This window comes from Furipterus horrens, unplaced genomic scaffold (assembly GCF_987537825.1).
Source record: "Furipterus horrens unplaced genomic scaffold, mFurHor1.1.pri manual_scaffold_3, whole genome shotgun sequence".
NCBI lineage: Eukaryota > Metazoa > Chordata > Mammalia > Chiroptera > Furipteridae > Furipterus > Furipterus horrens.
Genome location: NW_028327173.1, coordinates 206,275,147 through 206,297,269, shown reverse-complemented (window position 1 = coordinate 206,297,269; position 22,123 = coordinate 206,275,147). Strand labels below are relative to the sequence as shown.

The following is a 22,123-nucleotide window of genomic DNA, read 5'->3' as shown; positions in this document are numbered from 1 at the left end:
CGGAGCCGGGACGGAAGGCCCGTCCCATGTCCAGAATGGGGGGTGTAACTCAGGGGCATCAAGTGCTTCTTTAATTTTTATGGAAGTTGCACAGTTAACGCAGACTTCTGCTGGTAGAATACAGGGCAGCTTCCTTAGGCTCTTGGAGTCTGAACTCTTGGTGACTAAATGTTCTTAGATGTTGTCCCCAGACTCCCATTCATTGTCTGTGTGATGTGGCACTTGACCCTGCTTTTCATCCTAATTCTCACATACATACCTCTAATGTAGATATGCAGGTATTTTCAGAGAGTCTTAAAGGAATCCCTGTTGTATGATTGAAAGATATACAGTAAAGGATTGTGTCTTAATCACGGCCCCTGGAAGGCAGTTCCTTCTGCCCTGGATAAATTGACAGATTGCTACATTGGCAACTGAACAGGTCACAGACAACAGAGATTTATGGAAAAATGTAAAGAAATCCACTTTCCCATATTCTAACAAGAATCTTATCAAATTATTCTGGGCTTTGCTTTGAGCCAGATCGCTGCTCAAAGCCTAGTTCGTGCATCTTCTGCAAACTTTATTCAAGATACATGCAAATATGATGCTTGGCAGGGGAGTGGCGTAGTGGTGAGAGTGTTGGTTTGGAGTCAGACGTGGGTTTAAATCTCAGTTTTCTTTTACCAGTTGGTGGTTTGGCGTAAGTTACTTAACTTCTCCAGCCTCAATTTCTTCATAGATAAAATCGAAGACATGGTAATACATCTAGTGTCATTTTTTTACAAAGAGGACTAAATGAGGCTGGTGTATGTAAAATGTTTGGCTTGGTGCCTGGCACAGAAAGTTAAAGATCAAAAATGTTCAAATAGAAGCCTCTAACTGGAGAAAGTAAGTGGGGTTTTAGGGATATTCTGCTTCTGAAATAAAAAAGCCCTCTTATGCTTATGATGACGAGTGTTTAGGATTGGAAGCAGAGGGTGCATCGGATGGTGGCATTACTTGTTCACTTAACATTGACGGAATAAGGTTGATTGGTTATTTAGCTAAGTAACATATTTCAGGAATAAGCTTAAATAATATTTCCCTTGTAAACAAAACACAGGCATGTCTCAGAGAAAATGCATGTTAAACACACAAGTTCAGTATAACTCCACCTTGACGTCTGTGGCTTCTGAGCTGGGGCAGACCCACCGAGGCGCGCTCTGGATCTCTGTTCTCTCACTGTGAGAAGACTCTCTTCTGATGCCCGTATTTCAATTTGTCCATACATCAGCCTAGTGGGAATAGGGTGAAGAATTTATGGGAACTGTCATCTGTGGAAATCGCATGGGAGCAGGAATTTGAGCCCACCTTCATGGCATGATTCACCAGACCTAGCAAGCCCAATTTTCTTTAATAGACTGCTTTCTTTCATAGTGACCTGAATTTCCTCCTTAGAACTACAAAGCATTATGGTTTTAAAATGGGGAAATACTAATCTTAGAGAAAACAGGGACATAAATGTTATGACTACACTGGGGAGGAATGGGAAATAATCCCCCAGGATACACAGCCCGGGCCCCAAAGCTACAAGCAGGGAAGCCTCGGGGAGGGGTGGCGTCCGTGACAGAGGCTCTCTAGTCTGCTCTTCTAGGATCCACACTGGGTGCTGAGGAAGCAAATGGTCATCTCAAGAGAAAACCAAATATTTGTGTTCTTCCTTTTTTGTTTTGAAAAAAACAAGTCAGGTGATGAATACTCATGCTTGGAGTAGTAGTTTTCTTACCAAGCTTATCTCTACTTTGTTTATCTTCACTGGCTCATAGGCAACACATTGTTTTCTTATGTTTTTAAAAAGCTGCATTGCTGTTGAATGTCAGTGGAATTGCTCCCAAAGCTCATCGTGCCCGTAGGGGAGGCAGGAAACTAGGCAGATGCAGTGACCTACTCAGTAGGCGATGAAGGTCATAGAACTAGGCGGTTTGAGGTTCAGAATATGAAACGGGCAGATTTCCTGACTCGCCTAGTGTGGTGTTCACGGTAGAGTTGTACTGCCGGGAAATCTGTGTAGGGAAGATATGCTAATTAATTCAAAATCATTTGCTGAACGCCACCCTCATCCCAGGTCCTTTACTAGGATGCTGGGCATACAGAGATGGATAAACCCCTTATCCTCAGAGGTCTCTGTGTAGCGTGGGGGGACCAGCATAGAATGGGACTCAACCCCTGTGGGGAGTACAGGTGAGAAAGGTGGGCTTGGGATGAGATGCCCCACCAGAAGAGGGCTCCCCAGCCAGTTTGGAAGAGTGAGAGGTGATCAGGAGGGGCTTTCTGGAGGAGGTGACACTTGAGTGGATCTTAAGGGAGGCAGTGGATTTAGCCATGTTAAGATTGTTGTAAAAGCACGAGGGCCTGATTCAGGTTATAAGATGGGAGGTAAGGCCATTCCGGTGGGTTAATAAGTAAGTGCTCAGCGGAGGTTGGAACTGATGATTGGTAGCAGGACCAGTTTGCACACTTGTGGGATTTCAGCATCATTACATAATGGCGTGAGTGTGACATTAAAAGTAATTCTGTTAACGCTTCGTCATATTGCACTGTTAGTGTCCTCCATCATAGGAACTTAAAGCTAGAAATAACCGTTCTATAGTCCAAGTTTAGCATAAATAGTAAGCCAGAGTTCTAAGTTCCACCACTCCAGAGCATCCACTGATCTCGGGTCCGCCACCCTGGCTTAGCGTTCACCGTCCCACATCTCGTGGAAAAGGAGCTGTAACAGGCCTCCTCGGTGTCGTGCAGGGAGGCCCGTCTGCGCTGCAGGGGTGTTGGCGGCCCCTCACTTTTGCCGCTGGGCAGGACTTCATTGTGCGGGTGACCGCAGTTTGTTTACTCGTGTGCTTACTAACCTACATCTAGGCTGTGCTCTTGTTGTTGGCTCTTATGGATAAAGCTGTTGGAAATCTGGGTGCGAGTCTTCTTATGGACATACGATTTCATTTTTATGGGTATTATGGACAGAATTCCCGGGTCATGGGATAGATGTGTGTTTAGCGTCAGGATCAGCCAGACAGGTTTCCAGAGCGGTTGCCCCGTTGCACGTCCCTGCCCAGCACCGTGGGAAAGGTGCCGCTGCACACTCACCGGACGCGGGGCTGTTCCTTTCATGTTAGCTGTCGTTGTCACTCATGGCAGCTCTGATTGGGGTTTCCCTGGTGACCAGCGGTGCCGAGCGTCTCTTCATGTGCTTGTTTGCCATTTGTCTTCTTTTGTGAAGTGTCTCTGTGTTGCTGGCTTTAAATTTAAGCAGTTTGTCTTGTAACTTGGAAAGGAAGAGTTTAGCATAAATACCCAAATCTAAAATTGTGAGGACGTTTTGAAAAGCTGATGGTTAGTATTCCTTTGTTGTTTTGTGCATTTGTAGTAAAAATGGGTAAGCCACTGTCTCTGTAGTCTTCCTTTTTTAGAAAAGCACATTTATACCTGGAATTTTCTCTTGTGTTTTTTGAAGGCAGTCATATTAAAAAACATAGCATTAAAATATCACCATCTAGTGGCCAAAGAATAACATTTTATATATTATTAACTTTGTTAGCATCTAATATTTGAGGGCTATATACATACACATATAGCAATATACAATGAATGCATGTAATGTAAATATATAAAATATATAAATATACATGTGTAAAGCATATTGAATAATTCATGAACCCGCTACCCTACTGCAGAACCAGAGTATTTCCACTACTGTTGAAACTGTCTGCCATGTTACCTAGAAAAATACCTTTCTAACCTTTATTATTTATACTTCTGATAAATGTGATCAGGAGTCGGTCAGATCCTTTGGAATTGCCAGTCAGACTTTTTCGTGTGCTACCAAACTTTGTGACCCTGTAATTTCCCTTCACATTGCATTTTGTTACAATATTCATGTTCTGTATTAATTTAGAATTTTTAAATGGAGGGGAAGGGTAAAGAAGAACAGGCTCAGGCATTTAATTTTCATATTGTTTAAAACGGATTTGTTGGTGTGAGTGAGGTAGACAGACTGAAGCTGCTGGCCGTGGGCAGACACAGCTCGCATATTCAACATCAAGATGGATCCATACATTTTGGTAATTTTGAAATTTTTGAAGAGACCGAACTGAATGGGCGGTTTTATTTATTTTTAGTTTTTATTTTGAGTATCATGCCCAATGAAGACAGTGTATTAAGGCAATGTGACGTCGCGGTAAAAGCCGAAAGGAGGTGCTGGGAACTGTTAAGGCCCCTGTAGGCACGCAGGACATGCCAGCTGCTGCTACTGCTCGTGATGTGGTCACTAACAGTGCAGGGCGAGCATCGATGCCGGTGACAGTGAGGTGCTGCCTGGCTAGGAGGACGACAGTGGGCTTTGATTTAGGACCTCTCTGTGTCTTCATAGGAAGAGTGTGTGTGTGTGTGTATGTGTGTGTGTGTGTGTGTGTGTGTGTGTGTGTGTGTGTGTGACAGTGAGGTGCTGCCTGGCTAGGACGACGACAGTGGGCTTTGATTTAGGACCTCTCTGTGTCTTCATAGGAAGTGTGTGGTGTGTGTGTGTGTGTGAGAGAGAGAGAGAGAGAGAGAGAGAGAGAGAGAGAGAGAGAGCCGGAACGATGCCTGGTGGGTGGTTAGGACTCCGTCAGTTACAGCTGTATTTGAATAGCTAAACCGCGGGACTTTAAGATACTTTGTTTCAAAGATTCAGAAATAGACGTACCTTTCCCCTCCTTTTACTTATAATTACATCTCTTAATTTTAGGATGCCTTGTTCTTCCTGAAGGATTTCTTCACGAGTCTTTCTACGGAAGTAGAGCTGCTCATGGCTCCCGATCCAGAAGGTACTAAACGTGTAGCTGAAAGCGTGACAGCCCTTGGATTTTGTTATGAGGTCCCTTTGAGAACGTGCTTACATAGGCGTCATTTTCATTTATATAAACGTGTTCTGCATTTATTTTTGTTGAGTTATGCAAGTGTAGTTTATGTGAAAGTAATCATTTAAAAGGCGAAAGTCAGTTTAGCAGTTGGTTGTGTTGATTAAATGAAATGTAACGGAACAAGTTAAACCTAGACCGACTTGAGCGGTTGCTCTGAGGAAGCAGACCCGAGTTCTCAGCTGTGCACGTCACGTTTTCAGTGAAAAAGTCTCCTGCAGCCGATGTCACCTGCAGCCTGCCGAGGCACCTGAGCACCTCCAAGGAGCCGAGCCTCGTCCTCTCCTTCCCGGGGCCGAAGCCGCCTCCCGGGGACGAGGGTGCCCGCGCAGTGGACGTGGCTAACGGGGCGGAGGAGAAGGACCTCGCCGCGGAAGAAGCGTCGTTTAGTGACCAGCCTGTGTTTTTTAGGTAAATCATTTAATTTTGATAACGACTCAAGTTCTGCGGAGGCTTGGAGGCGGTCTTGTGACGCGCTGGTGCCCGGTGGTTACACGGCTGCGCCAGCCTCTCTCTGCGCGCCCGTCACTCGGCGGGTGTGTGGCCGCGGCCCCGCCCGGGCTCCCCCCGCACGTGCATGTGGTGACCCCGGGTGAGGACAGTCCCTGCCAACGCTGCAGAGCGGGCTCCTTTACCTCTGGCTTCTTCCTTTGCTCCTCTCCTGTGCTCTCTTCCCGTCGCTGAAAGGCCTCTGCGCCTCCCCAGGCACGGTGCTGTCCTCGTCCTCTTCTCCTTCACCCGCCCCCGCCCCCGACATCCCTCCCCTCTCCTCCGGGGAACCTCCTGTCCCCCTGTCTCCGTCCGCCCTCCCCCAGCAGCGCTGCGTCGTGCCGGCCCTGCCCTCCGGGGCCACGTGGGCACGGTCCGGGGCCGCCCCGCCGCTGCTGGCTGCGCTCCCCACGCCCGCACACGGGGCGTGCCCCTCTTCCTTCTTCCCCGCCCTTGCTGGCGGGGATGGAGCCTCGGCTCTGACGGAGGAAGGGTGAGGGTTAAACCCAGCTGAGCTGTGGGGGGCCGTTAGCCACCTCCCCTGGTTTTCTGTGCTCTTCACCCACTGACCTCAGTGGTCCCCACATTCTCCTTCCCTCTAAGTTCTGAGGTTAGACTTCAGCCCAAAGTAAAGCACTATAACTGTTTCTTAAAATTTATTGATTTGAGTGGGGGGTGGGTGGGCCAGGGGGTAGAGAGAGAAAAAGAGAACGAGGAAGAGGAAGATTGCTTTGTTGTTCCGCTCACTCAGGCCTTCATTGGTTGTCTCGCATGTGCCCCGACTGGGGAGCAAACCCGCAACCTTGGTGTATCGGGATGAAGCTGTAAACGACTGAGCTGCCTGGACAGGGCTGCAGTGTAACCATTTTTAAGTGTTTTTTATGTTTTAAATATCTTGTTGTTTTGATGGAAGAAAACCCAGACTATGACCCTGGCCGAGCTGATCTCTGGGGATTACAGACCTTTCCACAGCAAAGAAGAACCTCTCATACTTTCCCACATGATCTTTTTCTTTTAAAAAATTGTGAATTTAAATAACAATTTGCATTCTCATTTTATATTAATCACATAGAAACTACCAATCTGGTTTTTGTAAATACTGGATAACCAATATAAAAGGAATTGAAATGTTACAAAGAAATACCCCACCCTGTGTTTGTTGAACACGTACCATATGCAAGCCACGTTTTACTCCAGGCCCAGGGAGCAAAGTAGAGAAAACGCCCCATTTAACTGAACTTAGCAATAACGAAAACACGGGCTTTGTTCTCTGCTGAGCCGCGGGGGGCAGGAGAAAGAAAGGAGCGGGCAGGCGGTGGGGCTGCTGCTCACAGAACCAGACGGAGAAGCGTGTGCAGGAGATGAGAGGGGCCAGGATGCGGCCTCCTGTAGCGACGGAGGTGACGCAGCACTTCGTTCCCCTGCAGGTTCAGTGGTCTTGGTGGCGTGGTTTGGGATATGATCGCCAACATTAATTCTGTAGAAAAGGTGTGTCTCGGGTTCCGGTTTACACTTCAGCCCCTGGAAGCCAGCCGCTTTTGTTTGGTGTGTGCCCTCACTGTACAGCACTTCCTTCTCAAAGAACTCCCAGTATTTGTGTTTTGATATCTCACTAAGCCCTGGCCGGGTTGGTCGGTTGGTTGGAGTGCTGGCCCGTCATACACTGAAAGGTTGTAGGTTCGGTCCCCGGTCAGGGCACCTGCAGGAGGCAGCCGGTCAGTTTTTCTCACATTGATGTTTCTCTCTCTCTCTTTCTCTCTCTAAAATCAATAAACATATCCTCAGGTGAGGATTAAAGAAAAAGATAAGAATGCTCACTAAAAGTAGGTGGTATTTAAAAATTTTTTTGACAAAGACATGCAGGCTCAGTGAGGTTGAGTGCCTGCTTCCTGAGTAACTGTGGAAACCGGGCCCACGGCTCCCTTCCTGGCTCTGCCTGATTCATAACGCAGCTGAGAATAAATAGCACACCTGTTTTCTTACTTTTTGGTAATGACTATATTATTTGGTTTAATCTTGAAGGTTGATTTTATTAGTTTGCTCTCTGTATGAATTGAGAATATTTGCCAGAATAAATTTTTTTTAAGATGAACATTATTTAGTGAACTAGGAAAATGTTTTTATGAGAAATTTTAAATATAATAAAATAAATACAACTTATAAGATGATTAACATTGGTTTAGTTGTTATATTACCTTAAGAAAATGTAAAGCTAAAGGCATTCTCTTCTATTTTTGGTTTTGTTTTTATTCTCCAATTGAACAAATTAATTTATATCTAATTAACTATTAATAATTTGAATATAAATAATTCCCCTCCTTTCTTTATCTCCAGAGAATTTAGATTCGTATCAGAAGTTCCTATTCGACTTGATTATCATGGCAAACATGTATCAATGGATCAGGTTTGGAAACTTTGTATAAATATACTCTACAAAATTATCTCATTTGTTTTTCTGATGGACTCAGTTTAAAAAACTTTTTTTTCTGTCATAGTTTTATATATGAAATAAAGTGCAAGGTTTTAAAATTTAACTTTGTTTTTAAATTAAATACCATTTGCTTAAGAACCCATGTGTAAAACATGGTATTATTTGGATCATACCTATTATCAAATATGTTATTTTGTTGTAAATATTTGAAGTGTTTTAGCTTCATTAGTAAATATTGTTTTGACTTTCCCAAATAACTATTTTAAATGTTGAGTCCCCCCATTTACAGATTAATGTGGCCTTTTTCCTTAAATTTTCAAGGGTACATTAGCCGGGATTTTGATTGGTCTGGCCCAGTTAAACTGCTCCGAATTAAAGCTGAAGAGGCTTTTCTATCGGCATGGGTAAGCTGCTTAGTCATATGGATGGGGCTTTAAGTTGTTGGTGCTAAAGTTATTTTGCAAAAAGTAAAAATGAAGTTTTCTGAGCAAGCATACATAACTTTAATTAGTTTAAAAAGAGCTCATTTTTAGAGGATCCTTACTGATGAGGGCTAGGTTTTATTCCAAGAGAGTAGAAGTAATTTGAACAGAGTAGTGTTTTTTAAAAATAGCTATAGTTATGATATTTTAAATTATATCCCAAAGTTTTAAATCAGTTTATTTAGTGAAAAGACTGGAAGTTCAAAAGGTGATGGTTCTTAGCAGCTAAGAACTGTATGGCAGCTTATAGACATTGAGTTAATGCCGTGCTGGAGCTTTAGATGTTTAGGAAGTAAGAACAGTGGTAAAGTACGCGTCCACTAGTGCCTAAGCCTTGTAGGAATTACTCCCGTCACAAGTGGGAGATACATGTGGATCCATTTATTTATATATAAGTATACATCTCACACTGAGCATCTATAATATTCTGTCCTTATAATAAGTAAATTTTCTTTTGTCTTAAGTAAAAATGCCCTCCAAACTCACCCAGAGCTACACATGTCTTTCTCCGCCCTGTACTAACAGTCATCGGCTCTAGTTTGCTAGGTGTCGACAAGCTACTCTCCTACGCCGTCACCGAGTGGCTCAGCGACATTAAGAAGAACCAGCTGCCAGGAATCCTGGGCGGCGTCGGGCCGATGCACTCACTGGTCCAACTAGGTGAGCCTTCTTTCTCAGTCCGAGGTACATCATGTCCTGGTTACGGGTGCCTCTGAGAGCCTACGCGAGGAGCAGCTTTCTAGAAAAGCTAGTTTGTAGTCATGCGTGGCTTCCCCTTCCGGGGGGTGGATGCCCCAGGGCTGGGGGCGAGCGCAGGCCCCGCCGCGGCCCCCCGCTGACCTCCGCGTGCTGACCGCTGCTCCAGTGCAGGGCCTGAAGGACCTGGTGTGGCTGCCCATAGAGCAGTACCGGAAGGACGGCCGCATCGTGCGCGGCTTCCAGCGGGGCGCCGCCTCCTTCGGCGCCTCCACGGCCATGGCCGCCCTGGAGCTCACCAACAGGATGGTGCAGACCATACAGGTACCCCCCCCCCGCGGGCTGCCTGGGTCTGTGCGCGGCGCGCGCGCGCGCGGCAGGGTGGTTCCGTCAGTTGGGCTTTAAAACGAGACCGCGAAAGTACACAGACCGTGGAGAATCGGTATTTTGTTTGTGACGCTTTAAGATCATGCTCTTTAAACAGGTTATCCAGCGTTTAATAGTTAGTAGAATAAAGCAGTAGAATACAGTGTCAAATTTGTTTGCCTGTTTTTGGTAAATCGTAGCCATTAAGTTAGCCGAGGATTTATTTCACCACGTTTATGTGGCAAGAGCAGAGCTAAGTGAGAAGAGCGCTGTGGAGGTTCGTCAGTGTGAAGCCCCAGCCAGCCTTACCCAGACTGTGCGTTCTTGGCTAACCTGCTCACAGGGACCCTGTCCTCAGCGGGCAGAGGAGGGGCGGCAATTCAGCCCCACCAATAGCGTTCATTTTGAACGTGCCCTTGAATGCTCTTCCTATAGAGGTAATACATTCTCGTAAAGACCGCAAACACTGCAGAGGCGCCCCGGGAGGGCGCGGGAGTCCCCCTGCTCTTCCTCAGGCCCGTGGGAAGGGTACGCTTGGGTCCTGACTCCAGGCTCTCTTCTGAGTCATTTCTTACTCTCTCTACGATGATCCAGGCAGCGGCAGAGACTGCTTATGACATGGTGTCTCCTGGAGCCCTTTCCATCGAGCCCAAGAAGACCCGAAGGGTTCCTCATCACCGCTTAGCCCACCAGCCGGTAGACCTGCGGGAAGGTGTGGCCAAGGCCTACAGTGTCGTGAGAGAGGTGGGTGATCCTGCAGTGGGACAGGCGGGAGCTAGCTCCCGTGCTTCTCCCAACAGCACTCAGGGGTGGTGGTTCACTCCAAAGAGCCCCAGGGAGTGGATTTGGAAGTGCTCCCCACAGCGGGTGCAAATGCGTAAGAGCAGAGGGCTGTGCCGGGACTGCTGGGCCCGTGTTTCACTTCTTGCCTATTACCTGGTAGATAGTTTTAAAAATAGCACTTTTGTTTTGTTTTGTTTTTGTCCTTTTTCTGTACTTCATTTCACCCACCTCCCTCCCACCCCGTGATACTGTGTGTGTTTGCCTGTGTGTTGGGTAGACATGATACTCTCGTTAGCTTGTCAGACTGAGGCTTGATTCTGGGTGGGGACAAGGTTCCTTGACGTCCCTGGAGAGCCAGAGTTTCTTGCACTGTGCCTTCACTGCAATGGTCACGGTGGAGCGGTGCCTCTTGTCCCCTGAGGGGCTTCTGAGTTAGACACGTGGCAGAGATCCGGAAGTCACGTGCGAAGCTTTACTGCTGTGGCTTGACCAATATGTTTCTGTTTGCAACTTGAACACTTAGCAGTCATGATTACCTTACTGCTAGGCAGTTACAAAAAAAATGAAAAATGCTACCAAAGCTTTGTTTCTAATTATTAAACATGCTCCTGCTTATGCTCTCAGAATTTTCTCTATTTAATTCAATAAAATGTTCTCTTTAGCCTTTTATCTTAATTGAATGTTCCACAGTTGTCTTTTCTAGTACATAGCCAGTAACTTAAAATAAATTAAATAATACTCTGGAGCTTAGTGGAATTAGGTTTTCTTGTTACAGTTGGATCAGAGGAACTATCACCATATTCCTTCAGTGGTTCTGTTTGTTCCGGAAGCTTCTTTGCCGTTTCACTTAACTGGAGGGACGAACATGGCCAGCAGACTGCCCTTGGAGCCCTTGACACTTCTGTCCCCTCCCCTTCAGCTGCGATCTCTGCACACACGTGTCCCACCAAGCCACTAAGTCATAGTAATGGCCTCCGACGCCCCCTTGTAATTAGAACTTTGCCATACAAATAATTGTCCTGGTTATCTCCGAAGCAGGCTTTCTGTCTGCTCACAAACATGTTGAATAAATCCGCTGAAGTATGTATTCCAGGCTCCCGTGGAGTTGCCCCACCAGTGACCGCTCCCCTCTCTGCCACCCCCTGCAGGGCATTGCGGACACGGCCCACACCATTTACGAGACCGCCGCCCGTGAGCACGAGAGCCGAGGGGTCACGGGGGCCGTGGGCGAGGTCCTGCGCCAGATCCCGCCTGCGGTGGTGAGGCCGCTGATCGTGGCCACGGAGGCCACGTCCAACGTGCTGGGAGGCATGAGAAACCAGATGAGGCCCGATGTGCGGCAAGACGAGTCCCAGAAGTGGCGCCACGGGGACGTCTGATGTGGCCCCCGCGGTTCTCCCCGTGCCGGGCGCCAGCGAGGGCGCAGCTGAGGAGCAGGGCGTGCCCCGGGCGGCTTTAGAGGGAGCCCCTGCGCTTTAGTGCGTTCATCTCAGGAACAGACGCGTTTCTTAGCTAAGGAACTGACTCCCCCCAAACGTGCGCCCAGACTGCTGCCATGTCAGGGCCAGTTTGGGGCTTTGCCTGTAGAAGTGCTGGTGGCCTGTGTTCAGAGCCCTTAAAGCATTGCTGCCAAGTTAGGGGGCGCCCGCTTTTATTAAAATGACTCACTCCCGCATTACACACGCGCTGTCGTTGGAGACCTCTTACAGCACAGAGTGCTGCTCCGCCGCGCTGATTTTTCTCAAGGGTTGGGAAGAATCTCGGCTGCGAATCTTCCCTGGAGAGTGACAGGGCCTCGGGCCACGCCGAGCCAGCAGCGTTTTCCGTACGCGTGTCAGCGAGGGGTAAGCAGCCGAGCCTGCTGGGTTTCGCGTTCACACCCGGAGAACACGCCGTTCCCACGCGCCCAGAAAGCCCTCCGTGGGGGCCCAGCACTTTATCCTGTGTCTCTGGGTTCCTCCGAGCCCTGTGCTGCCCGCTTTATGTAATTGCAGAGTCCACAGAATACAGAAAGTCAGTCTGCAAGCTTTTGGCAAGGAGGGTAACTCCAGTGTAATAATTCTCACCTGTTTGAAGGGTAAATGCAAATGTGCATTTTCTGATGAGCTGGGGCCCACCCGATCATTTGTATGTTCGGTTTTAAGCAGGTCTAGTGCTTGCTGGGGATGGGTGGGAAGGGAGACTGGAAGTGTTCTTATGCTTTCAAATTAACCAAAACCCTCCCGATTTGCTCTAGTCAGCTATTGCAAAGTATCACTTTTATCTGGGTAACAATGTACATTTTGATAACCTGTCAGGAATGAATAAAGTATTTTTATTTAAAGGTAAAATTGTTTTATGCTTCCATGAATATCTTGCTTTTCTTAGAGCATATTCATAGATGCAGTACTATGACTTATCCCAAGGGACTTGGGAACACGTTCTCCGAACTGATTTTGGTGAGTGGGAGGTGAGTCGTTACCTGGGAATGAGAGGGGAGTGGCTCTCAGGAACTCTCTCCAACGTTAGGTGAACCGCGCTGAAAGGAAAGGCGGGCCTTTGTGTCCTCCGCGGCCGGGAGCTGCACAACAAGGCCCTCAGCTTCTACAGTGGGGGGCTGTCATCGAGGTGAACTTAGGTTTCAGACCCACATTTCAGTTTGGGGTTTGGAAAATGGCGTTGAATAAGTTTCATTCTCTAGATTTTATAAACAAGAAAGCAGTGTAACCCAAAATCCGAACATCTAAAATATATAAAAATTGTGCTAGCTAGCTTTTATTTTTATTTTGTTTCCTTCTTACTGCTGGAAATGCCCTGTTTCAGAGGAACGCCCTGTTGAAGCGACACGGGTCCCTGGGCTACTCGGTCCCCGCCCAGGGGGGTCCGTGCGGGGGTGGGCCGAGGGAGCCCAGCCACAGCTGTCTGTTAGCGTGGGGGTCCCCCGCTGTGGGCACTGCCAGTGTGCTCCGTTTCCCTCACAGCGGAGTGCCCCTTGCATGCTGCCCGTGATGATGAACCCGATGTGGTGCTCAGCGGACTGCTGGTGGCCCTGTCATGCGAGAGCACTGGTCACGTCACGCAGGGTAGCTGTGGGCTCCTTCCGAACTTGGATCGCTTCCAGCTTTGGATCTCTGAAGAGCCCCAGCGCCTGTGAGGTGACCTGCGACGTGAGACGCCTGAAGGGAGTAGATCGTGTGTGTCCCCTTGTGGCCGCACTGAGCCCACGTGGGTGTCCGCCCCGGGAGTCCAGGTCAGCGGGCCGGTCAGAGCCGTCAGCGGCCCCCAGGGTAGGACACCGGGTAAGACCACCTTCCATCGCAGAGGCAGCCCAGGCCGTGGCCCCGTCCTTTCTCCAAGGAGCCTGATGTGGATCCCCCCCGTCCCTCCTACGTGTCCCCAGATGGCCATTACTTACAAGTAGGCTGTCCACTCAACGTTTGCCTTTTTAGATAGATGTGACAGTGCTTCTTTTAGACGCCATAGCAGTGGACTCTTTAATAATTAAGTTTGGCTGCAGTTTGGATTCCCACCTAAGCACGTATTTAACATCAACATTTTTATAATGCAAAACTCACTTTAAGAAAAAACATCTTCGCAGGTAGCAGTGTGTCTACAATGGGAAAAATACTAAAAACCAGTGTTTCCTTCCTGCTGTGTGTCGATATTAGATGCTGTTAAAATAGTTGGAGCTTTTAAGGGAATTACTCCAACCGGCGCCTGTAATAAGGTGTTCTGTAGGTTTGCCGGCCCAGCAACTCTGCTCCCGGCGGTGTGCGCCTCGCCTGCGCTGGCTGGTGTGGTTCTTGCGCTGCGAGTACCCACCAGAGCACGGAGAGAGCAGGCAGAGTCGGAGGAGTTAAGCTCTGAAATGAGGTATCAACACTTGCGCCAAGTGGTTTCAGGATTAACAGTTAGTTGTCAACACTAGTTTAAATGTCGTGTACGTACAAAGGCGGGGACTTGGTCCGAGCAAAATCGTTTACCTTTGTCTTGGTTTCTTACACGGGCATTGGGTGTAGTTCCCCTGAATCCCAGGGAGCGTGGCAGGGCCCCAGCAGTCTTACTCCCTGCCTTCCTCTTGACCTACTTGAGACATTGGAGAGCATGTCTGTCAAGCTGAAGTTTCTTGCAAGTAAGGCACTAAGCAAATACAAAGTGGAACTCTTGTATCTGCAAGTGCATCAGCTTGGACGTACCAACTGATATCACATAGAATAAATATGCATTTGTGAGTCTTAGGTTAAAAAGGAAGCTTATTTGTATAATGGATAGAAAATGAAGGTGGAAAAAAAAAAAGATTTCTTTGTTTCCATTACCGAGATCTCTTATTTCTTATTTCTGTTTACTGGAAGATAGTGGTTTCGTCTAAGAATAACCGAGTGCTTTAATGCCAAGGTGTTTTTATCTCAGTATGTTCAGGATCTGCTAGGCACGCTGGTCCCTTTCATAGATTTTAGGTGCACAGTTGGAAGTCAGCCAGTTTTAGCCGCAGTGTCTTCCTTCCGTTGTACTGTGTGCCAGTCAGAGGTAGGAAAGGAGGTCTGACATGCCGCCGCGCCTGGATTCCCTTGGGATGAGAAATCAAGAGCGATCAACGACCCATAACTTGAAATGTCTGCAATTTTTAAAAACATAGTTGTTAGATAGTTGCTCCTCCTGTAACAACCGTGGGCCTCATGGTGTCGAGCCTGTTGCTTCCTTGGAAGCACTAGAGCTGTTAAAGAGACTGTAAATGTGATACCGTCCTACACAGTGACCTCTCTAATGTCCGGGGTGTGGAAATAGCAGCCCCTTTCTTTAAAAAATATGTTTACTTTGCTGTTGCACATGTCATTTGTGTATATGAAGTGGCAGCTTCCGGTTTCCAGTTGGATTTGTCTAACATTGTAAAACTTGCCAGTCACACGGGACTTTTTTGGGGGGGGGTTTGGTAGGGGCTTCCCGATCAGCCCCTTACGCTAACCCGTCCTGCTTCCCTTAGACATTGCCTGGATCCCACCACAAGGGAAGAACATACACTATATGTGTTGACTGTCATTGCCACGTTTCCTGTTTAAGGTAATTATAGATGTGATTAAGAATACTGACGCTGTACAAGTATTTTTGTGGAAATGTAACTTGTTCGTGTGACTATTTAAAATATGAAACTAAGAATACTCTTGAAGAAAATTAAAATATTTACTCTTTGGAGTTTGCTTTAAACACTATTGTCTTTCGCCAAGAACCATTTCCAAAGCCTGGACATGATACTTTTGGGGGCTGAGGGGTAGGTCTGGGTCAGATCCTGTTACTCAGAAATGGTGTTCCTCCAGTTCTGGTACAGCTGACGGCAAGTGTCCTATCTGCCTGCTGCCCGCTTCTGAGGCACAGAAGGTGTGTGATGGTAAAATGGGCCCCTCCCGCCCCCTTCTGGATATGAACCATTGTTTTAGTTATTCCTACAATGGAGACTTGTGGCCAGAGCGTCCTGGAGGTTTGATCATAGGGACCTAGTTAAACACTTGGTAAATCTGTTTTATTTGGAGGAATATTTTTACTTATAAAAGGAATATTGAAAAGTAATAATTAAAAAAAAAAGGTTTATTTGAGCCAAAGAGACAACATAGGCCATAGAGATCCCAAATGCTTTGAAGAAATCCTAATTTTTAAAGACAGTACTTTAAAAGAGGCTCTGAGGTGACACCGGTCACAATATTGTCACCCACTTGGAGCAGTCAGGAAAAAGGTCACGGCGGCCTTCACACACGGCCCTTGCGAGGCACTTGTTGGGCGCCAGATGCCGTGTGCTCTTCATACACTCAGAGGGCCCCTCTAGGAGCAGCCGTTCGGGAAGGTCCCTGCTTTCCCTGGGGACGGGGGTGGGGGTGGGGTCCAAGGTGTCAAGGTGCCTGTTCCCAGTCGTCCAGCCACGTGGTCTGACGCCCAGACCCCATGCTCATCCAAGGACTTCATTTCAGAGGAACATTGCACAGTTTCACCAATTTCCTTCACTAACGAGGACGCTAAGGAAGGAACTTGGCTGGGAGAGTGGGATGAAAGGCTCTCAGAGCCCTTGAGCTGGGATCAGAATGCCCTTGCTCATCCGCCTCTTGGCCTGCGTCTCCGCCTGCCCCTACCCCCCGCCGGCTGCTCTCTGCCGCTCCGGTCCGTCCAGTCTGCCGCATCCCTCTGCGCGGCCCTTAGACTCAGCTGGAGAGCTTTTGTTTTAATGCTGAAGCTCGGGCCCCACTCAACACCAATTAAATAAGCCTGGGAATGGGGCAAAGTCAGGTCTCTCCACCTTAGCAAACTTGACATGCAGGGTCGGATACATCTTTGTTGGGGGCCTGTCCTGTTACTGAAGGATTGTAGCAGCATCTTTGGCCTCTCCCCACAAGATGGAAGCAGCATCCCTTCCTCAACTGTAAGCCCAGAGTGTCATTAGACATGCCCAAATGTCCCCTGGTGCAAACCAGTGGGCTCAAAGCTCCTCTGGTGTGCCCTGGCCGTTCGGCTCGGTTGGGCGTCGCTCTGCAAGGCCACGGGTCGCTGGCTCGATTCCTGGTCAGAGCACGTGCCTGGATTTGGGGTTCGGTCCCCCATCAGGGCGAGCCTGAGAGGCAGCTGATTGGTGATTCTTACGTCAATGTCCCTCTCTCCCCCTCTCTAAAAAGAAATAAAATCTTAAACAAAAAACTCCCTGGTGAAAATAACAAGACCAGTGCCTAAGGCTCCTCCCACCTTCCTGTCTCGAACGCTCTGCCTCTTCCTCCTTATCTCAGCCTGACAGTCGCCATTTCTGACAGGCCCAGCAGCCCGACCCACCTCCTCCTTCTCCAGGACAGTGCACGCTCCTTAGGACAACCTCTGGGGCCCTCTCCCATGTTTTAAATCCACACTGACTGGCTTCCCTGTTTCCTTTCCGAGGCCCTCTGTGAGGGCAGGGTACATATCGCAGAATTAAGGAATCGGGGAATGAGTGAGTGAATGAATGAATGAATGAATCTTAGTGGTTATCTTTGCAATCGAGGAAGTGAAGCCCAGGGAGGGTAACTGTTTGCCCAAGAGCCCATGATTAGTACTTGAAATGTCCTTGATTCAACGCAATTTCACATTTTCTTGGTTTTAGCAATAACCTAAGAAGTAATAATATAGAAATATGTAAAATAAAATGAAAATTAAACATGTTGAGTATTCACTACGTAACTGCTTTGTTCGGCACCCAGGGCGCGTTTGAGTCCACCATCAGCCCGGGTCCTGGTAGGAAGCAGTGGCCCCGCGGCTGCCTGAGGAGGGGTGAGGAAGAAACCAGTTAGCTTAGGGGGGGCAGCAGCAAGGTGGGGGCACACGTACGGGGGGCGGGGGGGGGCTGACCCTGGGCCACGGAAGAACTTGGTGCCTCTCACTTTCAGATCTGGGCCTGTCCTGGGCCTGCGCCCCGTGAGTCAGCAGTGACCTCTCGCCTTTTCCGCTCTCCTTGGCAGCAGGAACGCCATGCCCCTCTCTCCTCCAGCTCATCAGTCATGAGACTGAAGCAACCTAAGCCTCCTCGAAGGCCTGGAGGGACAAAGGGCGAGTGATTCACGGAACCTGTGGCCGAAGGAGGGGCTGCCGGTCAGCAGCTGCGGCCTGAGGCAGAGTGACCTGGCCAGAGCGGCCACAGGAACCCTCATCCCCGGGCTCCCACCCTCCCAGGATCCCCACCCCCCCCCCCGCAGGAGACTCCCACAGGTCACACCAGCTTCTGTGCGGTCTAAGGCTCGTGGGCAGAGGGCAGTGGAGACTGGGTCTGGAGGGCAAATGGAAGCCATCCAGCCCTCCAGCTTTATCTTGTTTGCATGTCCCATTATCTTCATTCTGCAGATGACAAAACCGAGGCTTAGGGTAGTAGGTGTGACCCACCCAAAGCCACACTGTGTGCTAGTTCAGGAACACAAGTCACTAGTGACAGATAACCCCCCAAATCCTAGCAGCTTAACAAAAAGACGGGTCTTTCTCCTTGACATCAAGTCCAGTCGATGCTCCTGAATGTCTGGCAGTTAATGGAGGAAACCGGGCTCTTCCCATCTGTGACCCTACCTTCCCTGAACTTCAGAATCTGCCTCATGGAGGCAAGGACAGCTCAGTGCTGCTGGAGACTTGCTCCACAGTCTAGCAGCTGGATCCAGTCATGTGATCACACCCAGCTGCCTGGGAAACTGGGTAATGTAATCTGGCTCCTGTGCCGAGGGAGGAAAGAACTTGGGGTCGGCGAGCAATGCGGCCCATAATTTAGAGTTTGAATCCAGGAATGCCTGGCTCCCCATCCACGCTGGTAGCACAGACTCTATTCGCATTACAGTTAGCTGCACTACAAGATAATTTGCCCCCACCAGAGGCGCATTATTTTTTCTAATGGGCTTGTTTATATTCCCGAAAGCAGTTTCTTGTTGAGCAAATTAAATTCCGTAAACATTTGCTGGGTCATGAGGTAGGACAGGATAATGTAGTGATTCTCAAAACTGTCTGCATATAGGAATCACCGGAGAATCTCTTCAAAATTCCGAAACCCAAGTCACACCCAAGAGCAATTAAATCACAATCCCTGGGGTGTAGTTTTGAAGTTCCCCAGGTGAGTCTAATGTGTAGACCCATTTGGGAACCACTGATATAGTGGCTAAGAATATAGATTATAGATGCAGGCTGCCTGGGGCTGAATCCAGTCTCCACTACTTGTTAGCTGTGTGACCTTGGGGAAGTTTTTAACCTCTCTGTGCTTGTTTCCTTTTCTATAAAAAGAAACTATAATAGGGTGGTTATGAGGATTACATGAGTTAATACATGCCAAGTGCTTAGGTAAGTGTCTGACACCCTGGGCTAGAGATGAAAGATACGTCCTTCCTCCTGGGGAGCTCAGAACCCAGTGGGAAGACATCACAGCTAATCAGTCCTGCCATTTGTTGCTTATGAAGGGAAATCATCTCATTTGCTTCTGAGAAATGGAGTGGCATTTCACAAAGCTGAGGAAACCAGTCGGAACAGTTTGGGAACTGAAATTCCTCGTTTGGGAGACCCCCCCCCCCCATGACCACCTACACATCTGCTTCCCTGGCCTTAGGCCCAGACCCCCGCAGCCCCGGGATGGATACAGGGGCCGCTGGCTCTTGGCTCAACCTGATGTTCAGGACATTTGACTTGAAGGGTACACGTTGGGGTAGCACTTGGAAATAAAAATCAAGGAGGGTGTTGGAGGCACTCTTTTGTGTTTGAGGACAGCTGAGAAAAATGAACCCTAGCACATCCTCGTGGTGAGAATTCGTATGGCTACCAGGAGAGGGCAGAACATTCTCTTCCATTTATTTAGATTCCATGGAGTATAAATTATGGGAAACATGGGTGCTCAGTGCAAAGTACTAACTTTGCTTCTGAAACCCTAATGGGAGCATTTTGTGAGCCCAGAAATGTTGTAATTATTTTTAGAGTGACGGAGAACTCAAGGGTGTAACTCCAAAGAAGACATTTTTTAGCATTTAATGAAAGTTAAACACCCCCCATGCTATTTTAAACTCAGTACCAATGTCGTTCGACTTAAAAATAAAATATGTTGTTTTACCAGAAAAAAATGGATTTTTTCAGGAATAGCAGAGGATTGCAATTCAGGACACACAAGCTATAGCAAAACCACAGGCAAGTCTGGAGAACAAAGAGAAAAGTTCTTTTATACCTGGGCGTGACATTGTGACAGTCTCTAATTGGCTGGACTGTTGTTGAGGGAGGAGAAGATCTTCCTTTTTCCTGCTGGGTCCTCAGCTGGGCGTGGAGGGTGATTTTGTTCCCAGAGGCTATTTGGCAATGTCTGGAGACATTTTGGTTGTCCTCATTGGCGGAGAGCGGTCGCTCCTGGCGTCCAGGGGTGGAGACCAGGGGTGCTGCCCAACGTCTTGCTCTTGGGGGCCTGAGCCTGTCTTGCCGCTGGGAGTTACCCCTGATGATGGGTCGGGTGTTAGAGCTCCCCCTACAGGCCGTCTTGACGCCAATCTGAGTTAAGATTTTTTTTTTATGGGGATTTTTTTAAAAGCATATTTTATTGATTATGTTGTTATAGTAGTCCCATTTTTTTGTTTGCTCCCCTCTGCCCAGCAACCCCCTTCCCACCAGCAATCCCACTCCCCTTAGTTCATGTCCATGGGTTGTGCACATAAGTTCTTCGGCTTCACTCTTTCCTATATTATTCTTAACTTCCCCCTGTCTATTTTATACCAACCAATTATGCTTCTTAATTCCTGCACCATTTCCCCATTTCTCTCCCTCCCCACCTCCCAGCTGATAACCCTCCAAATGATCCCCACATCTATGATTCTGTTCCTATTCTGGTTTGCTTAGTTGGATTTTGTTTTTATTTTTTAGATTCTGTTGTTGATAGTTGTGAGTTTGTTGTCATTTTAATGTTCATAATTTTGACCTTCTTTTTCTTAAGTCCCTTTGACATTTCATATAATAATGGCTTGGTGATGATGAACTCCTTTAGCTTTACTTTTCTGGGAAGCACTTCATCTGCCCTTCCATTCCAAATGGTAGCCTTGCTGGATAGAGTAATCTTGGTTGCAGGTTGCCTTTCATCACATTGAATACTGCTTGCCAGTCCCTTCATGCCTGCAAAGTGTCCTCTGAGAAATCAGCTGATAGTCCTATAGGCAACCCCCTGTAGGCAACTCTCCACCTCTCTCTTGGTGACCCCAGGACTCTCTCTTTATTTTTCACCTTTGGCATCTCAATCATGATGGATCCCGGTGTGATCCCCTCTGGGTCCAGCTCGCCGGGGACCCTCCGTGCTTCCAGGACCTGTATGTCTATCTTCTTCACAAAATTTGGGACGTTTTCCTCATTTTTTTCAATTCTTGCTTCCTCATTCTGCACTGGTTGACTGTTTTTTTCTTCCTGATGTTCCAAATGATTGATTTGAACCCTAGTTTCCTTCCCTTCACCATTGGTTTTGTGTGGGTTTTCCTTCGTTTCACTTAGCATAGCCTTCACTTCTTCCCTTATGCATTTGCTATACTCAAGCATATCTGTCAAGCCTGTGAGCATCTTTATCACCAGTGTTTTGAACTCTTCGTCTGTTAGGTTGTCTATCTCCTCATCTGTTAGGCTGGCTATCTCCTCGTCATTTAGTTCTCCCACTGGAACCTTGATCCGTTCCCCCTTTTGGGCCACACTTCTCTGTCTCCTTATTCTGACAGGCTCCTGTGTGTGTTTGCCTCTGCATCCCAGGCAGAGCTGTCACACCTGTTATGTTGTAGGGGCGGAGCCTTAGGGATTCATCAGTAACAGGTGACCTGTTTCACCACGTTGTGGTGCTGTATGTGGGGGAGGGGTCTGAGAGGAAACAATGCCACTTGCCCAGCACTCTCCCCTTTTCCAGGCACCTCACCCACTTCCACACCAGACTGGCACCCCTCTAGCTACTGCCCTGGCCGTCGTTCCCATAGTGGGTGAGTCTGCGGATATTCTAGGACCGTAGGGGCCCTTTAAACAAGTGGACTCTGCTGAGAGACCGGCAGTTTCTGCCTCCACCCCAACCCCCACTGGTCTGCACAGTCAGAAGCAATGAGGCTTGATTTTCCCCGGTGCTGGGATAGTGAGCTGCTTTGGTGAGGAGCTGGGAACGCTCCCCAGGTGTCCCTCCTGACTTTTTAAAATGTGTAACTGCACTTTCTGCTGGCCTGCTGCTGTTGCCACTGCTGCTGCCACCACCGCGTCGTGTCCTCTCTGCCCCGGCTCTGCCCCTCCTACCTGTCTGGATTAGTGTTTCTTCTTTATATTCTTGTTTGCTGGGCCTCCATACACTTTGATTTTCTGGAACTTCTGGTTGTCTGTAGTTTTGAGGTAGTTGTGTTCCTTCTTAGTTGTGGAGGGAGACGCAGAGTGTCTGTCTACGCCTCCCTCTTGGCCGAAAGTCAACCAAGAGATGTCTTAATTATAGCTCCATTGTCAGGAATGCTGCTTTTATTTAGAACAAGCATTTC

The 22,123-nt window shown here is 48.1% G+C and overlaps 1 protein-coding gene and 1 long non-coding RNA gene across 2 annotated transcripts in view; one reads left to right on the top strand and one right to left on the bottom strand.

Moving 5' to 3' along the window:
- Window positions 1-12,490, top strand: part of ATG2B (autophagy related 2B) — a 62,026-nt gene extending 49,536 nt beyond the window's left edge. Inside the window, exons 35-42 of the mRNA XM_090271368.1 lie at window positions 4,742-4,820; window positions 5,117-5,324; window positions 7,737-7,806; window positions 8,155-8,237; window positions 8,854-8,975; window positions 9,181-9,335; window positions 9,972-10,121; window positions 11,309-12,490. Coding sequence (XP_090127494.1) covers window positions 4,742-4,820; window positions 5,117-5,324; window positions 7,737-7,806; window positions 8,155-8,237; window positions 8,854-8,975; window positions 9,181-9,335; window positions 9,972-10,121; window positions 11,309-11,539 — 1,098 coding nt within the window. The 3' untranslated portion in view covers window positions 11,540-12,490. The remainder of the gene's footprint in view (window positions 1-4,741; window positions 4,821-5,116; window positions 5,325-7,736; window positions 7,807-8,154; window positions 8,238-8,853; window positions 8,976-9,180; window positions 9,336-9,971; window positions 10,122-11,308) is intronic.
- Window positions 12,491-17,529: 5,039 nt separating this feature from the next.
- Window positions 17,530-18,260, bottom strand: LOC150017245 (uncharacterized). The gene is made up of 3 exons (XR_016510100.1): window positions 18,198-18,260; window positions 17,857-17,975; window positions 17,530-17,675 (listed from the first exon to the last, which is right to left on the bottom strand). It is a non-coding gene; the product is annotated as an uncharacterized LOC150017245 (long non-coding RNA).
- Between the last annotated feature and the right edge of the window lie 3,863 nt (window positions 18,261-22,123).